The sequence below is a fragment of the Bos javanicus genome, chromosome 27 (genome assembly GCF_032452875.1).
Source record: "Bos javanicus breed banteng chromosome 27, ARS-OSU_banteng_1.0, whole genome shotgun sequence".
NCBI lineage: Eukaryota > Metazoa > Chordata > Mammalia > Artiodactyla > Bovidae > Bos > Bos javanicus.
In genome coordinates this window covers 37,272,846-37,288,295 of record NC_083894.1, presented here as the reverse complement: position 1 = coordinate 37,288,295, position 15,450 = coordinate 37,272,846, and the positions used below count along the sequence as shown (strand labels likewise).

Here is a 15,450-nt window from a genome sequence, read left to right as displayed (position 1 = left end):
TGCAGAACCAGGACAGTCAGCTGGCGTGGCTTTGAAGTGTGGCCGCGGGGCATCCCCCCTTCCCTGCTCAGCTGTGGAAGCAGAAAGGAAACTTCAAAGCGGCCTCTCCGTTGATCCTGCTGGTAGGGGGTGTGACTCCCATCATCAGGCTTTACAGAAAAATGAGGAGGAATCTTCTTCTCTCACTCGCCAGAGTCCAATGTTCACCATCTAGCGGATGCAAATAAAAAACCATCTGATACTGTCTACAGTACAGCTCAGTCACTCAGTCATGTCCTATGCGACCCCATGGACTGCAGCACGCCAGGCTTCTCTGTCCATCACCAACTCCTGCAGCTTGCTCAAACTCACACCCATCAAGTTGGCGATGCCATCACCATCTCATCCTCTGTTGTCCCCTTCTCCTGCTCTCAATCTTTCCCAGCATCAGGGTTTTTTCTAATGAGTCGGTTCTTCACATCAGGTGGCCAAAGTATTGGGGCTTCAGCTTCAGCATCAGTCCTTCCAATGAATACTCAGGACTGATCTACTTTAGGATGGACTGGTTAGATCTCCTTGCAGTCCAAGGGACTCTCAAGAGTCTTCTCCAACACCACAGTTCAAAAGCATCCATTTGTTGGCACTCAGCTTTCTTCACAGTCCAACTCTCACATCCATACATGACCACTGGAAAAGCCATAGCTTTGACTAGATGTACCTTTGTCAGCAAGGTAATGTCTCTGCTTTTTAATATGCTGTCTAGATTGGTCATAGCTTTTCTTCCAAGGAGCAAACACCTTTTAATTTCATGGCTAGTGGATACAAATAAAAAGCCATCACCATCAGTTTTGTTGTGATTTTTATTTACTTAGGTACACATTTTGTTCAAATCAGCTGAGATAGCCAGTTTTCATAATTTGTCCAGGTTTGTGCTTCACATCAGTGACAGCATATGAACCACTCCCACTCCTGATTACATAAGAGCAAAGTTTAAGAGACTGTTCTCTCGCTGCTCGGCTTGTCCCAGGCCATAATTACCACTGTTTACAATCCTTCAGTCTATGTATTCATTCTGGGTACAGGTGGGGAATTCAAACTCATCTGTGGGTTAAGAAAGAATTATTCCATTTGATCAACAATCCACCTTATAAAAGATATACATTTTTGAGTGACATAAATTTTAAAATAAGTGCAATTTTCTTGAAATTATTTCATTTGGCCTAAACTTTTTCATTTAAAATTTATATTCTTGGGACTTCCCTGGTGGTGCAGTGGTTAAGACTTTGCCTTCCAATCCAAGGGGGGCAGGTCTGATCCCTGTTTAGGGAGCTAAGATCTCACATGTCTCTTGGCCAAAAAACCAAAACACAAAAAACAGAAACAGTATTATAACAAATCCAATAAAGGCTTTTAAAATGGTCCACCTCAAAAAAAAAAAAATCTTTAAAAAAACCCATAAAATTTATATTTTTTACTTCATAATTGTAAAGGAAAAGGCAATAACATTTAAAATATTAACTAACTTTTAAAATTGCATTTTGATTCAAAAACAAATTCTTAATTTTTTAATATTAATTGGCTGCTCTGGGTGTTAGTTGCAGCATTTAAGATCTTTAGCTGTGGCACGTGGGATCCAGTTGCCTGACGGGGGCTTGAACCCCAGGCTCCCTGCACTGGCAGCATGGATTCTTAGCCACTGGACCATCAGGGAAGTCCTGAAAACAAATTCTTGAACAGTTATATGGACAGGTAAACGTACCTGCTATTACCTCCAACCAGTTTTTCTTTAAATAAATATGAAAAACTGGGCAAAAACATTTCAGTGTTTTCAGCATGGAGTTTTCAGCATAAAAATGGTACAAGGTATGAGTCTACCGGAAAGCTTATTATGGTTTAAAAAAAAAAAAAAAGCCCAAGAAGCTAGATAGTGAAACATTTATAGTCATAAGATCCCAAAGCAAGTAGCTAGCACCTGTCAGAGGTGCCCATGTATTCAGCAGCACAGCCCTGGCATGGCTGGAAGAAGACTCTTCTGGTGGAAGGAACTCGTGGGAACACAATGAAGGGGAACGAACTCCAGTCCCAGGCAAGTTCCACAACTAGCAGGGGGGTGTGTGTCAGGATTTCATGGTGCAGGAAAGACAGTTTCCTGTGCGACTCCTGAAGAAGCAAAGATGGCTAATTCAACCGGAGGTGACAACAGCCACAGGAACACACGTTAGTTAGTCCCTTATCCATTACGACATTTATCCCATGACAATCGAAGAGGAAGTTCTTTCAATGATTTGATTTTTACTTTTTAATTTTGCGAAAACATTCAAAAGCGGCCTAGGCTCCAAACTCTTGCGCTTTTGCTCCTGACTGCATCCTGAAGGAGGGAAGGTCTTCACGAGGTAAGACTGCCACCTCTGCTGACCATCTACCTCCCCAGACTCTCTGTGTTCAGGCCTTTGGAGGCATTTTTAATTTGTGGAACAAATGATTTGGAGATAAAATTTTAAAAAGTGAAACCAAACACACCAAAAAATTGGGGGGAAAGTCACAAACAGAATGATTTTATGGAGACAGAACTTAAAAAAAACCCCAAAACGCTGGTCATGATTTAGTAGCAGGAGGAGATCGCACTCTTGAACAACAAGCATTTATGCTGCTGATTTTCTGAGATTTCATTCCAGCGAGAGCTGCACACTGTCAGCTTGGCTCTGCGGCTGCTGATAGTCATACTTCCTGGCTATTAGGAAATAAACAAAAGAAAAAAACAAGAAAAAAGGAGATACAATTAATAAAGTCTCAAAATCATTATGAACTCACATCATTAAATTACAGTCATGATTCTCAGTAAAGAATTAGCTTGAAAGTGAAAGTGAAGTTGCTCAGTCGTGTCTGACTCTTTGCGACCCCACGGACTGCAGCCTACCAGGCTCCTCCGTACATGGGATTTTCCTGGCAAGAGTGCTGGAGTGGATTGCCATTTCCTTCTCCAGGGGATCTTCCCGACCCAGGAATAGAACATGGGTCTCCCGCATTGCAGGCAGAGGCTTTACCGTCTAAGCCACCAGGGAAGCCCCAAAAGAATTATCTTAGAATTAAACAATTTTTTTTCACTAGAGGAAATTTATGATACTTTGTGATCCTCTAATTTCTCATCAGTGCTGATATCCATTTTCAAATGTTTATTACTATTGTTTTGTACACTGGCTTATTCAGAACACTAAAATACAGAGTGAGTGCATGCTTAGCCATTTCAGTTGTGTCCAATTCTTTGTGACCCTATGGACTGTGTAGCCCGCCAGGCTCCTCTGTCCATGGGATTCCCCAAGCAAGAATACTGGAGTGGGTTGCCATGCCCTCCTCTAGGGGATCTTCCTGATCCAGGGATCAAACCTGCATCTCCCATGTCTCCTGCATTGGCAGGCTGGTTCTTTACTACTGGCACCATCTGGGAAGCCCAAAATATAGGGTAAACACTAATAAAGCTACTAAACTCAAAGTAACATTTTGTAATGTCCTTCTTTGTTATCCTCCATCTCCACCTCAAGATAAATGATTAATAATGCTTTTGCCACACCATAAGGAATTTGACTATTAAATGACAAGCCTAAGACATTTACTGAACATTGTCATTAATGTAAACGAGAAGAAAAAACAGACTTGCAATTCTGTACCGTTTTTGTTTTTCTGAGAAATAATTATTGAAGGTCTTAACCTGAAAACTAGAGAGTGGAGGGCTGCCGGGGTCCAGCCCCGGTGGATCCAGGGTATTCGAAGCGGGGACGGCGTCGGCGAGGATCAGGAAACAACTGCTTAATTAAACTTTAATTAAGGATATAAAGAGTAATAGAATAAGGATAGCTTAGTAGGAAAATTCAGTGAAGAAAAGAGGCTGAAATAAGGATAGCTCAGTGAGGAAATTCAGTGGAGAAAAGAGGCTGAATAATTCAGCCAGAAGGTGAGTGAAAGAACGACATGGGGAGACCAAGTTTTGGTGAACAAGGCCCGCACTTTATTTTCCAAAGTAGTTTTTATACCTTAAGTTACACATAGAGGATAATGGGGAAGGGGTAGAGTCATGCAGCAAGCCAGGCTTTCTTCCTGCAAACTTATCATATGCAAAAGCTTAGGTGATTTGCATCATCTTCTGGCCTGGAGGCCTGTTAACATTTTAAGACCCTTTCTTCAGAAAACTTCTTTTTCTCTAAAGGTGATTGGTCAGGAGCCACCCTCCAAAAGCATTAGATAAAGCTGCATTCCTACAGAGCAAAGGTGTGGTGGGCTATAACAAGAAAAAGAATTAACTCAAGGGTCCCAGGTTACAAACATTAAAGCTACTACTTACACCAATTATAGTAATCAATACACTGCCAGGGACACAGCAGGTAAGGGATATGGAGACTTAGCAGCAAACATTGGCCCAACAAGTGAAAAACCCTTCACCAATACAATTTCTAATCAATCTTTTAACTGCTCAAAGGAATCTGTATTTAGACAGTTTAGAACATCTCATGCCTCTCACAGTTGGGAGGCTCTGAACAATCACATGTGGCCGGAAAAACCTATTCAGGCAGGCTAGAGGATTTCCAAAGGAGTTTGTAGGGTAAACACTGTCACACCCAGGAATTATTAACTGGAGCTGTAAGCTAACTCTTTTTTTCAGAGAGAGGTAGTGGGGGACAGCCCCCCGTAAAGTCAGAGGTGTAGGTGAAAGCACCAAGGTGAAAGCACTGGTTTTGGGGGTAGATGGGGGACTCCTGAGGCTCGATCCTGCCTTTGTGTATGCCGAGCCTCCTTCCTCATGACCTTTGTCATGGGCGGAGTTCCTCACGCTGGCTACCGGCAGTGATAGAATTCCAGTTGAGCTATTCTAGATCCTGAAAGATGATGCTGTGGAAAGTGCTGCACTCAATATGCAATATGCACTCAATATGCAATATGCCGGTTCCCGGCAGAGGGCCAAAGTCTTGTGAATGGTTTAGCTTTGAAGCTTTCAGTCTCTTTGTTAAGTTTTTACCAGCAAAGGAAGAAATACTATTTGTTTATATACTCAGGGTGGATCCAGACTTTTGTGGCCTAAAACTTATACAATTTGGGGGTTCCTCTTTAAGGAATCTGCCTGCAATGCAGGAGACCTCAGTTTGATTCCTGGGTCAGGAAGATCCCCTGGAGAAGAGAGAGGCTACCCACTCCAGTATTCTTGGGCTTCCCTGGTGCCTCAGTTGGTAAAGAATCTGCCTGCAATGAGGAAGACCTGGGTTCGATCCCTGGGTTGGGAAGATCCCCTGGAGAAGGGAATAGCTACCCACTTCAGTATTCTGACATGGAGAATTCCTTGGACTGTATAGTCCATGGGATCACAGAGTCATACACGACTGAGCAACTTTCACGTTCACTCTTTAAGGAAAGAGAAGAGAATCTGGAAGGAAGAGAATTTTTTCTGCTTCTTTCTTGAACCTACAGACTAAATCAGGATTAGATATGTCATCAACACTAGGAATGATGCAATGTGATGGGACTCATTAAATGTGCAAATACTCACTATTTATAAGAACAACAGCTTCGACTCCACATCCTAATCTCCATAATCAGTGAATATGTTACCTTCTAGGGCGGAAGGGGCTTGAAAGCCGTGATGAAGGATGTTGAGAGGGGGGATTATGTAATCACCTGGATTATTTGGCCCAACCTGATCCCAGGGGCCCTGAAAATCAGAGAGCCTCTACTGGCTGAGTTCAGAGACAGAGGGGGCTATAAAAATGCAAGAATGATCAGAAAGACACAATGCCACTGGCTTTGAAGACGGGTGAATGAGGCCACAAACCAAGCAATGCGGTAGCTTCTAGAAGCTGGAAAAGGCAAAGAAACACACCCTCACAGCCTCCAGAAAGAAACAAAACTCTGCTGACACCATGATTTTAGCCTAGTGAAACGGCTGTGGGACTTTTAACCTATAATTGTAAGATTTGTGCTGTGTCAGCCACTGAATTTGTGGTAATAGAGCAGCAACAGAAAACTAACACACCTTACAAATACAGGCATTTGGACAAATTTCATTTTTATGCCATTTTCATTAAAGAAGAAAAAGAACGGTACACTGGGTTTAAACTTGTATATGCTATGCTAATGGATTTTTCTTTTTTTTTGATGCCAACTAACTTCTGGGAGTTTCTTGTTTGTTTTTGTATTTTGGCTGCACTGCGCGGCATTGCAGATCTTAAGATTCCCCAACCAGGGATCGAATTCTGGCTTCTGCAGTGAAAGCACCAAATCCTAATTGCTAGGCCACCAGGGCAATCCCACTAACCTCTGTTTTGAGCAGGCATCAAGGAAAACCTAATCCTTTAACTTTCCATACAGAGCTTCTCGCTCTCTGTGTTTTTGTTTTTAATACTTAGGTTTTCTTGGGGATTTTTTTTTTTTGAGGTAAAATACAAAAGCACTGAAATTTGCATTTTCACCATTTTTAAGTGGTTCGGGGACAGAAGCTCCGTTTACATTGCTGTGCTGCCACCAACAGCACCCGTCTGCCCACCACCCCGCGCTGACCTCTCTCCTCCGCACACAGAAGCTCCCTGTCCCCTCCTCCTCCAGCTCCTGGTGAGGACTCCACTCTGTCCCTGGGAATTTGCTTCAGAGAAGTGAAATCACACACTATTTGTTATTGTGTGAGTGGCTTCCTTCACTCCTGATAAGAGTAATTATGGAGCATAACGTCTTCGAGGTTCATGCCTGTTGTGGCACCCGTCACAATTTCCTTCCCTTTAAAGGTTGAATGAACCCTGTGCACGCACAGACCGCAGGCTGTGGACCATTCAGGAGCCAAGGACACTTGGGTTGTTTCCATCTTCTGGCTACTATGAATAATGCTGCTCTGTTAAATTCAGGTTTACTTCTTATTCTGAGCTAGTAACACATGAATATGACACAAAATGCGAAAGGGACCCAAAGAGGAAACACCGAAAGTGCATCTTCCTCCCACCTGATCAGCCCTGCAGCCCCATTCCACAGAGGAACTGCTGTCTATAGTTCTCAGGATGAAATTTATGCTGAAGAATTTTTAGAAGTTCTACTTGTGTTAGAAAAATTATATATATATATGTTTTTTTTCTACTTTTCACCTGAAATTCCAGTCTCCTGAGAGATACACTAGGAATATCTTGCTGACCATTCTTCCTTGCTTCTTTTTATACCCATTAGCATGCACGCATTCACATTAAAGGTTTTACTGCAGACATCTTTCTTTTAAAAATACTGTCTTTTCTCCTTGAGTTCCACAGCATCCCCATCAAGGTAATGAATGCTAATAATCTCCTGTGTATCTTTTCAAGCTTTCCTCCAGGCTTGCATAATTATACAGAACATTTTTACAAACAATCCTATCAAAAAATGGGCAGAAGACTTAAACAGACATTTCTCCAAAAAAGACATAATATAGGGCCAAGAAGTAAATGAAAGGATGCTCAACGTCACTAACTATTAGAGAAAGGCAAAATCAAACTACAAGGATCAGAATGGCCAGCATCAAAAAGTCTACAAATAATAATGTGGAGAAAACAGAACCCTCCTACAGTCTAAACTGGTACAACCCTTATGGAGAACAGGATGGACACTCCTTAAAAACTAAAGCTATCCAATCCTGCAACCCCACTCCTGGACATATACCCAGAGAAAACTGGATATATGAAAAGGTACGTGCACCCTAATGTCCACAGGTGCATTATTTATAAAAGCCAAGCCAAGTTCACTATTATAATAGCCAAGACAATGAAGGCAATCTGAACGTCCATATAAGCAAAGTCAGAGAAGGAAATATCATTGATACTGCTTATATGCGACATCTCAAAAAACAAAAAAGATATAAATGAACTTTTTTACAAAACAGAAATAGACCCACAGACATAAAGGAGTTGGGGAGAGATGAACTGGGAGGTTGGGATTAACATACACACACAACTGAATATAAAATGATGACCAACAACGACTTACTAAACAGCACAAGGAACTATACTCAATATTTCGTGGTGTTCTCTAGGGAAAAACAAATCTGAAAAAGGATATATATATATATAAATGTATAGCTGAATCACTGGGCTATATACATGTAAACACAGGTATAACACAACATTGTAACTCAACTACATGTCGATAAGAAAAACGATATACAACATTTTTACTACACATACATGTTGTAGTCGCTCAGTGTTAAAGGAGTGGCACCCTAGCATATATACAATTACCTCTTGCCCTTCCTCATTTAATGACACACCATGGAAGCCACACCTCATTGTCTTTAATGGTGGCATCAGAGGTTGTGGCTTGGATGCAACATTCACCCTGGCTCTGTGCCCTTTAACCTTTGTTTCTTCTCCACCACCTACACACTCAGCGTTGGGATTCACAGGATATGTTAATAACCTCTGGCCTGGAAGCTGTTCCTATATGCATATAATGTGGCTGCGGTACGCGGTCATTTAATTGAAACTGAAGTGACTGCAAACTCTGTAAACACAAAACTCAAACCCAAACTAAAAGTAGCTTCAACTCAAAACCTCCCCTTAGCCGGATCCTCAAAGTGCTCGTGGCCACCTCAGCACCACTGCACGTGCGGCAAGTCAGAGGAGGACCAGACAGAAATCTCATCAACTAGCAAAACATCTAATTTTTGCTGAATTTTCAAAAACATGATCACATGAACAGCTTGGTAGGGCTCCTTTCGGGGGGACGGCTCCACATGGGGGAAGGGTCCTGAAGCACTAACTTCATGCAAACCAGGTGCTATGCTTCTATTATCAGCTATTTTTTTAAATTAAAAAAATTTTTTTTCACTGAAGTATAGTTGATTTAAAATGTTGTGCTAGTTCCTGGAGTATAGCAAAGTGATACACATATATATACATATTCTTTTCCATTAAGGTTTGTTACAGGATATTGAATGTAGTTCCCTGTGCCACCATCATTTATTTCTGATAACCTTTGAAAACTACACACAAATTTTTTAAAAAAGTAGGTATTAAACATGCTTATGTATGTAATAAGGCTTCCTAGGTGGTGCAGTGGTAAACAATCTGCTTGCCAAGCAGGAGACGAAGGTTCGATCCCTAGGTCAGAAAGATCCCCTTGGAGAAGAAATGGCAACCCACTCCAGTATTCTTGTCCAGGAAACCTCATGGACAGAGGAGCCTGGTGGGCCACAGTCCGTGGGGCTACAAAGAGTCAGACAGGACTGAGTGACTGAACAACATATATGCAATTAGGCAGAGTATACTTACAAATGGAGTACATTTCTAGCTGCTGTCTTAAACGAATTTTGCTTATTGTGTCATAAAAGTTGGGCTCTGACAGAGTTTCTGCTGGAGGTGGCAAACTGAATATCCTCATAATTTTCCTTTTATTCCTAAAACACAAAAACGATGCAGAGAAGAGATTTGTATTCTCAGCTATAGGACTGTAACACTCTCGTGACCGTAGTAACCAGAAGCTGCATTAAAAGGACGCAAGTGGCCACGAGTCCCTCTTCAGTTCTGTCCCTGTGAGATGCTGCCTTGGCTCAAGTATTCTCTCTTTCACTAAAAGTAAGAAGTTGCACATGTATAGTCACAGAGTTACAAGAAAGGAAAAGCAGTGACTGAATACACCCACTTCATACGACATGTCTCTCCTCATTTCCACAAAAAATGCCCTATTGTTTAGAAAAATGCACAGACAAAAAAAGCACGATTCTTTTCCTCCCTGTCATGTCATGCAAATAAAGCTAATTTACTGGGGGTAGTGAATAAACAGAATGTGAGCAGACCTTAATTCTGGGAAACAATGAATAAAACTATTTCTTAAATAGAGTAGCATGGCCTTAGTGGGGTCATCTAGTTAAAATGAACAACAGCCTGTCTATGCTTTTAAAACAGTGGGGTGGGGAGGAGGCGGCAGCTCTCTTTAGGGGACCGCTGTCGCCTGCCAGTGGCCCTGGGGTGATCCGTGGGGGCTCTTCTCGCCCCTCCCCCCAGCCTGGAGTCCAGGAGGCCAGCGGCTCAGGGTTCACGGGGCTGTGAAGGGCGAGCCTGCATGTCCCACGGGCAGGGTGAATCTGAACTATTTCCCAGGCCAGGCAGCAATTATTCTTGGATGACTAATTATCCCGGACTGTCTAAAGCCTCTGACCTTGGTACAGGACATCACAAAGCATGTGGCTATGAGCAGAAGCAACTCAATCCAACTACTGCTTTCTTCCTCTTCAAAGCAACACCTCCCTCCCTTTTTGTTCACTGTTCTTAAAGGAGCCAGGGAGTGTGGAAAAGGACAGTTAAACTGTGCGACAGTCAGCAGGAAGTATTTGTGGAGGATTTACACTAATGCGCCACTTCAGGGACACAAAGGTTAAATAAAAGCCCCTGTTCTCGGGGGACTGAGTGTTTGCGGGATGGACAGACAAGAAATCGAACCATATAACATCATTCACTAAGTTCTGGGACACAGTCATGCGTAAGAAACAGAAGGGAAAGCTTGAAATGTGCGAGGACAGAAGTGCTGAACATGTAGGAGTTGGTGTTTGTGCATTTCAGGGACGTGGGCCAAAAATATGTGCTCGTCCGAGGTTGACAGTGAACTGGCTGAGTGATAACTCTGAGCTATATCAGAAGTGATAGAATGGGAGTACAGAGCAGCTGGCCTGGGAGCCGAGAGCTGCACTCACAGCCCAGCTCTCAGAGCAGCTGGGTTTTGCAAGCCAAGTCCTGGTGTCTGGTATTTGAGGGCAGGGCCGAGGAGAGAGAGCTTTCATAGTAGGAACCAAAATGCTGGTGAAATCGTTTTTGTGCATTAAATTTAGATCAAACCAACCAACCTGCAAAACTTGCAAATGCTCAGGATCTTCTCATCAACCCTGAGAACCTCAAGCCTTTACCTCTTGGCATACATGAAGAGCCCGAAGCTGACGAGTATCACCACCAGGTACACGTTGGTGGCTTCATTCCAGGCCTCGTGGACGCTGTAGTCCATGGCCCCGTCGTCCCCCATCACTCCGTAGCCCCCAGGCATGGGCCTGTAAGACAATAAAGGGGGCAGGTGACAGTGTGAAGGCCGGACAAATGCGGGCGAACAGAGGGCCCGCAGGCCAGCGGCAGCCCCTGGTCTCCCTGTGGCCCAGGAGCCAAAACTGGTTTTTCCAATGGATACATTTTAAACAGTTGAGAGTACTACCAGTATCTTCCATTTTTGCCTCACAGCCCTCAAAGCCTCAAATATATACAATCTGGCCTGTTAAGATTTACAAAACAGAAAACAGACTCACAGACTTAGAAAACAAACTTATGGTTACCAAAGGGGAAAGGGGAGGTGATGGGGAGGGATAAATTAGGAGTTTGGGATTGATACATATGCACCACTTATATATCAAATAATCAACAAAGATCTACTGTGTAGCACTGGGAACTCTAATCAACATTGTAATAAACTATATCGGAAAACAATCTGAAAAACAATGGCTATATGTACACATATAACTGAGTCACTTTGCTGCATACCTGACACTAACACAATATTGTAAACCACCAATCATACCTCAATATATTAATTAATAAAATAAAAAATTAAGTTAAAAAAAGGCAAGAAAAAGTTGACCAACCCTGATCTAGATCACTAAGGCACAGAACGCATTTCCCCTTATTTCTGACTTTGAAACATCACAGATCCTACATAAAAGTTCAAACTTGGAGATTAAAAAAATATTTCTAAAAGGATATGGGTTGAAATATCACTGCACATTTTCCAACCTGTAACTATTACCCAGGCAAATGCACCTGAATACTTATGACACAGGCCCACACAACTGGCTGGGATGCTAAGAGAACAGCACACGTTGGACTCGTGACAGTGGCTTTGATGAGATGCGCTGGCCAGGACCATGCTCTTCCACAGGCCCCGACGCACCTGGAAAATGAAAATGCCTGCAGCTTTATCTATGCAGCCTTGGCCTCCTGGCCAAATGTGGTTGAAAGAAGCTATAAAAAGTCCCTTTTTGCTATTTACACAGCTGTGACTTCTATTCAAGGAAGTGCATTCTTAGGACATTCCCACAGAAAAATAAGAGTGGTAACAGCAAGTGTATCAAGTAGCAAGGGAAAGACTCCTGGTTTCTCACTTGCCGTTGGGAAGTTCATTGAATTGTTCCTTAAAGAGAAAGTTCTTCCCTTGTGTTAAACCTCAACTAAGTAAGTATAAATGATTCAATATGTGGAAGAAATTCAGAAGTGTTGTTTTAGACACTCTATCAAAAGGAGAAAAACTGAACAAATGACAGGTGATAACTTACTGTAGTTTCTAATGATAGTCATTTTCTAATACCAAGAAAAAGGGTATGTGGAATGTCTAAGAAATCATTTTGCAATTTTTTCTAGACATCCTAAAACAGTGAAAGCATTGTAGAAATTCCTCCACTGAAATATCTGTCCTATGAGCCTCCAAAATGTTTCTTAATGTAGATTTGTCTCAGTTAATAAGTGCACATTAAGGGCAGAGTCTGTTTTCTTTCTTACAGTTTGCTTCTGCATAAAATGAAATTTCCCCAGGGTCTGCTCCCAGGTCAGCTGGCATTTTGGTCCCTTTCTTACACCTGCAATCTCTATCAGAGGTCTGGGGACAGACTGTACTCATTTACAATAAAGTGAGTATCACTGAATGGCCATTTAACTTAAATTCTAGACACTGAGAGCAAGAGTAATGTCTCTGAAACATCTATGTGTGTCTGATGAAAATACAGATTGGTCTTAGGAAAATTAGAGACTAATAAAAACAGAATTTAAATGATAAAATTTTATAGCTGCAAGATCTAAACATTACTAAATCATTAAACATACACAGTTACTAGCTACTGAAGACTGGCGATGGATTTTTTTTTTAGAGAGTAGGAGGTGCAGGGGGATTTGACGTTACTCAGTTTCGATTCTTATGCCTTAAAACTGAACTCCAGAGTTTCTCTGAACGTAACATTATTCATGGTAAGTAATCAACCTACCTTAAAAGGGGAAACTTTTGGAAGATCAGAGACTATAACTGTCTTTATGGGCAAGGAATCTAGAATTTTTTTCTAGATTTTTGTTGGTGCCAAAATGTAAAATAACAATGACTGTTTCGGCTGTAAGAGATGACTTTAGGGCTTCTCTGATGGATCAATGGTAAAGAATCTGCCTGCCAAAGCAGGGGACATGGGTTTGATCTCTGGTTGGGGAGGATCGCACATACCTCAGAGAAATTAAACCCTTGAGCCGGTGCTTTAGAGCCCAGGAAACACAACTGCTGAGCCCATTTGCTGCAGCTACTGACGCCCTTGTGCTCTAGAGAAGCCCCCACAATGAGAGGCCCGTGCACTTCCACGACAGAGTACCCGCCCCCCGCCCCTGCTCGCCACAGCTAAAGAAGAGACTGTGCAACAACGAAGACCCAGTACAGCCCAAATAAATAAAATTATTAAAAAAAAGAGAGAGAGCTGACTTTAGGTGTCTGATTTGAGAAGCTGTGGAAGGCCTGGCATTACCATGCCGTCCCTGAGTGGGGTAGGTTTTCAGTATTGGGAGTTAACAAGAAATTAGAGAAGGAACAAGGAACATACATATCTATGGCTACTGAGACATCTTGTAGGTGCCCTTTATCTGACACAACTGTGAGTGGGTCTCCTACCTGTGTTCTAACACCTGACTGTTCTGAGCCAGGTTAATCTCTTGCTTCAGCGTTTCACTAAATTCTGTTCCTGAACCCCTCAATAAATGGTGTGTTCCTACAGAGCTGTCTTCCTCCTGCTACAAATATGCCAGTCTCTCGTTATATTTGGAGAAGGAGTCTAAAGGACTGCTGACCACAAATGGTGAAATTTTACCAAGAGTTATACAACTTGATTGGTATGCAATGACACTATGCAGTAACACTACTGTTCCGGGGACACGCACTTGAGTTATTTTTAGTAGTGTAGTTGTGAAAGATTTGCACCAGGGGTAGGCCTGTCCTGCCCATTCCTCCATCATGACCAATGACATGACTGTGTATGCCTGTCCAAAGTCACCATGCAGACGATGGCTCCCTTGTGGCCTGAACTATGACCAGCCCCCTCCCAGCTCCCCACAGGCTAACCAAGTGTACACACACAACCTCCCTCCTGAGGACAAAATGCCCAGGGGCATTACAATGGTTCCTTTCTGGCAAATTAACGGATATTTCAGCAAGCTCACCGTGTGCTTGGATTGTCATGCAGGGCTTTTCTGAGAAAACGGAACCTTTCCCACATATTTTTCCTGTAAATCTATGCTTGAACTATTTCAGCAAGGAGTTGCTGAAATAAGTATCCAGAACTTAAATGAGAACTTAAGTATCCAGAGATAAAGTTGGTAAAACATGAACAACTAGGGATAGATTTCAGTTTGACAAACTTCTACGTAGAGAACTAAACCTCTTCTTGGGATCAAGTGACTGTATCATAAACTATATATATATATATATTTTTTTTTTTCCCCCTCCTGTTTGGGGTTCCGGATACTACCTCTGGTGGTGGTGGTTTGGTCGCTAAGTCGTGTCTGCCCTTTGCGAAACTATGGACTGTAGCCCACCAGCCTCCTCTGTCCATGGATTTCTCCAGACAAGAAGATTGGAGTTGGGTGGCCATGTCATCACGTCTTAAATGTTACCAATTTCCCCTCTCACTTAAGAGCTTTGTTATTTTGAAACGAATCCAGATGAGAATCACTTAAACAGTTCCACGAGTTCCTCACACAACACAATCCACCACCTCCACTGACTGGATTTTTTTTCTCTCCGTGCTCCGAAGCGCTCAAGGTTTGGGGCTCCCGAAGCGGAAGGGGACAAAGTCACGGGCCAACCCGCGGGCCGATGAAGGGCAGTGGGCATCTGAGGGTGCCCGTGCCGGGCAGCCCAGAGACTCGGTGACTCACCACCCGCGTGCTGGGCGCACTCGAGCTCCCACTTGGCAGGAGCCCCGGGGGTGACGGCGGCGGTGAGGGTGAGGGTTACACAACTCGCCCGGAGACACCCCCAGGCGGGGGAGTCACGTACTTGCGCGCTCCCGGCCCGACCCAGATGCTCGAGGCGCGCTCTTCCCGGAAAGCAGAGCGGGGGGCGGACGGTGAAGCCCCGTCCCGGGGCGGGCAGCGCGCGGCCCCACCCGCCAGCCCCGGCCTTCCAGCCCGCGTCTCTGGGGCGCGGAGCCGGCGGCTCGCTCCGGGCCTGGGGGCGGCGCGGCGCGGCGCGGCGGGGCGGGGCGGGGCGGGGCGCGCGGCGGGGCGGGGCGCGCGGGGCGCGGGGCGCGGGGCCACTCACGCGGCTCGCTCCGCCGGCGGCGCGCGGCCGGGCTGTTCCGCGGGGGCTCTTTGCGCCGCGCCGGCGGCCGGACGCGCGGACCCGGTTCCCGCGCGGACCGGACAGCGTCTGCTTCGTCACTTCCTGCCTGCCCGGCGGCTTCCGGAGGGAACGAGCAGCCGG

The 15,450-nt window shown here is 44.0% G+C and overlaps 2 protein-coding genes across 5 annotated transcripts in view; one reads left to right on the top strand and one right to left on the bottom strand.

The window, feature by feature from the left end:
* Positions 1–821: 821 nt before the first annotated feature.
* Positions 822–15,372, bottom strand: SMIM19 (small integral membrane protein 19). Of its 4 annotated transcripts, XM_061404608.1 has the most exons (5): positions 15,025–15,201; positions 11,766–11,895; positions 10,871–11,008; positions 9,243–9,367; positions 822–2,710 (listed from the first exon to the last, which is right to left on the bottom strand). In XM_061404608.1, the coding sequence occupies exons 3-5, from the start codon at positions 11,002–11,004 to the stop codon at positions 2,646–2,648; spliced, it is 324 nt and encodes a 107-aa protein (XP_061260592.1). In that variant the 5' UTR covers positions 11,005–11,008; positions 11,766–11,895; positions 15,025–15,201; the 3' UTR covers positions 822–2,645. The 4 variants fall into 4 exon arrangements, with proteins under 4 accessions (XP_061260592.1, XP_061260590.1, XP_061260589.1 ...); XM_061404606.1 differs by lacking the exons at positions 11,766–11,895; positions 15,025–15,201 and adding an exon at positions 15,289–15,372; XM_061404605.1 differs by lacking the exon at positions 11,766–11,895.
* Positions 15,361–15,450, top strand: part of SLC20A2 (solute carrier family 20 member 2) — a 115,587-nt gene continuing 115,497 nt past the window's right edge. The window contains exon 1 of the mRNA XM_061404595.1: positions 15,361–15,450. The gene's annotated coding sequence lies outside the window, so the exon portion shown is untranslated.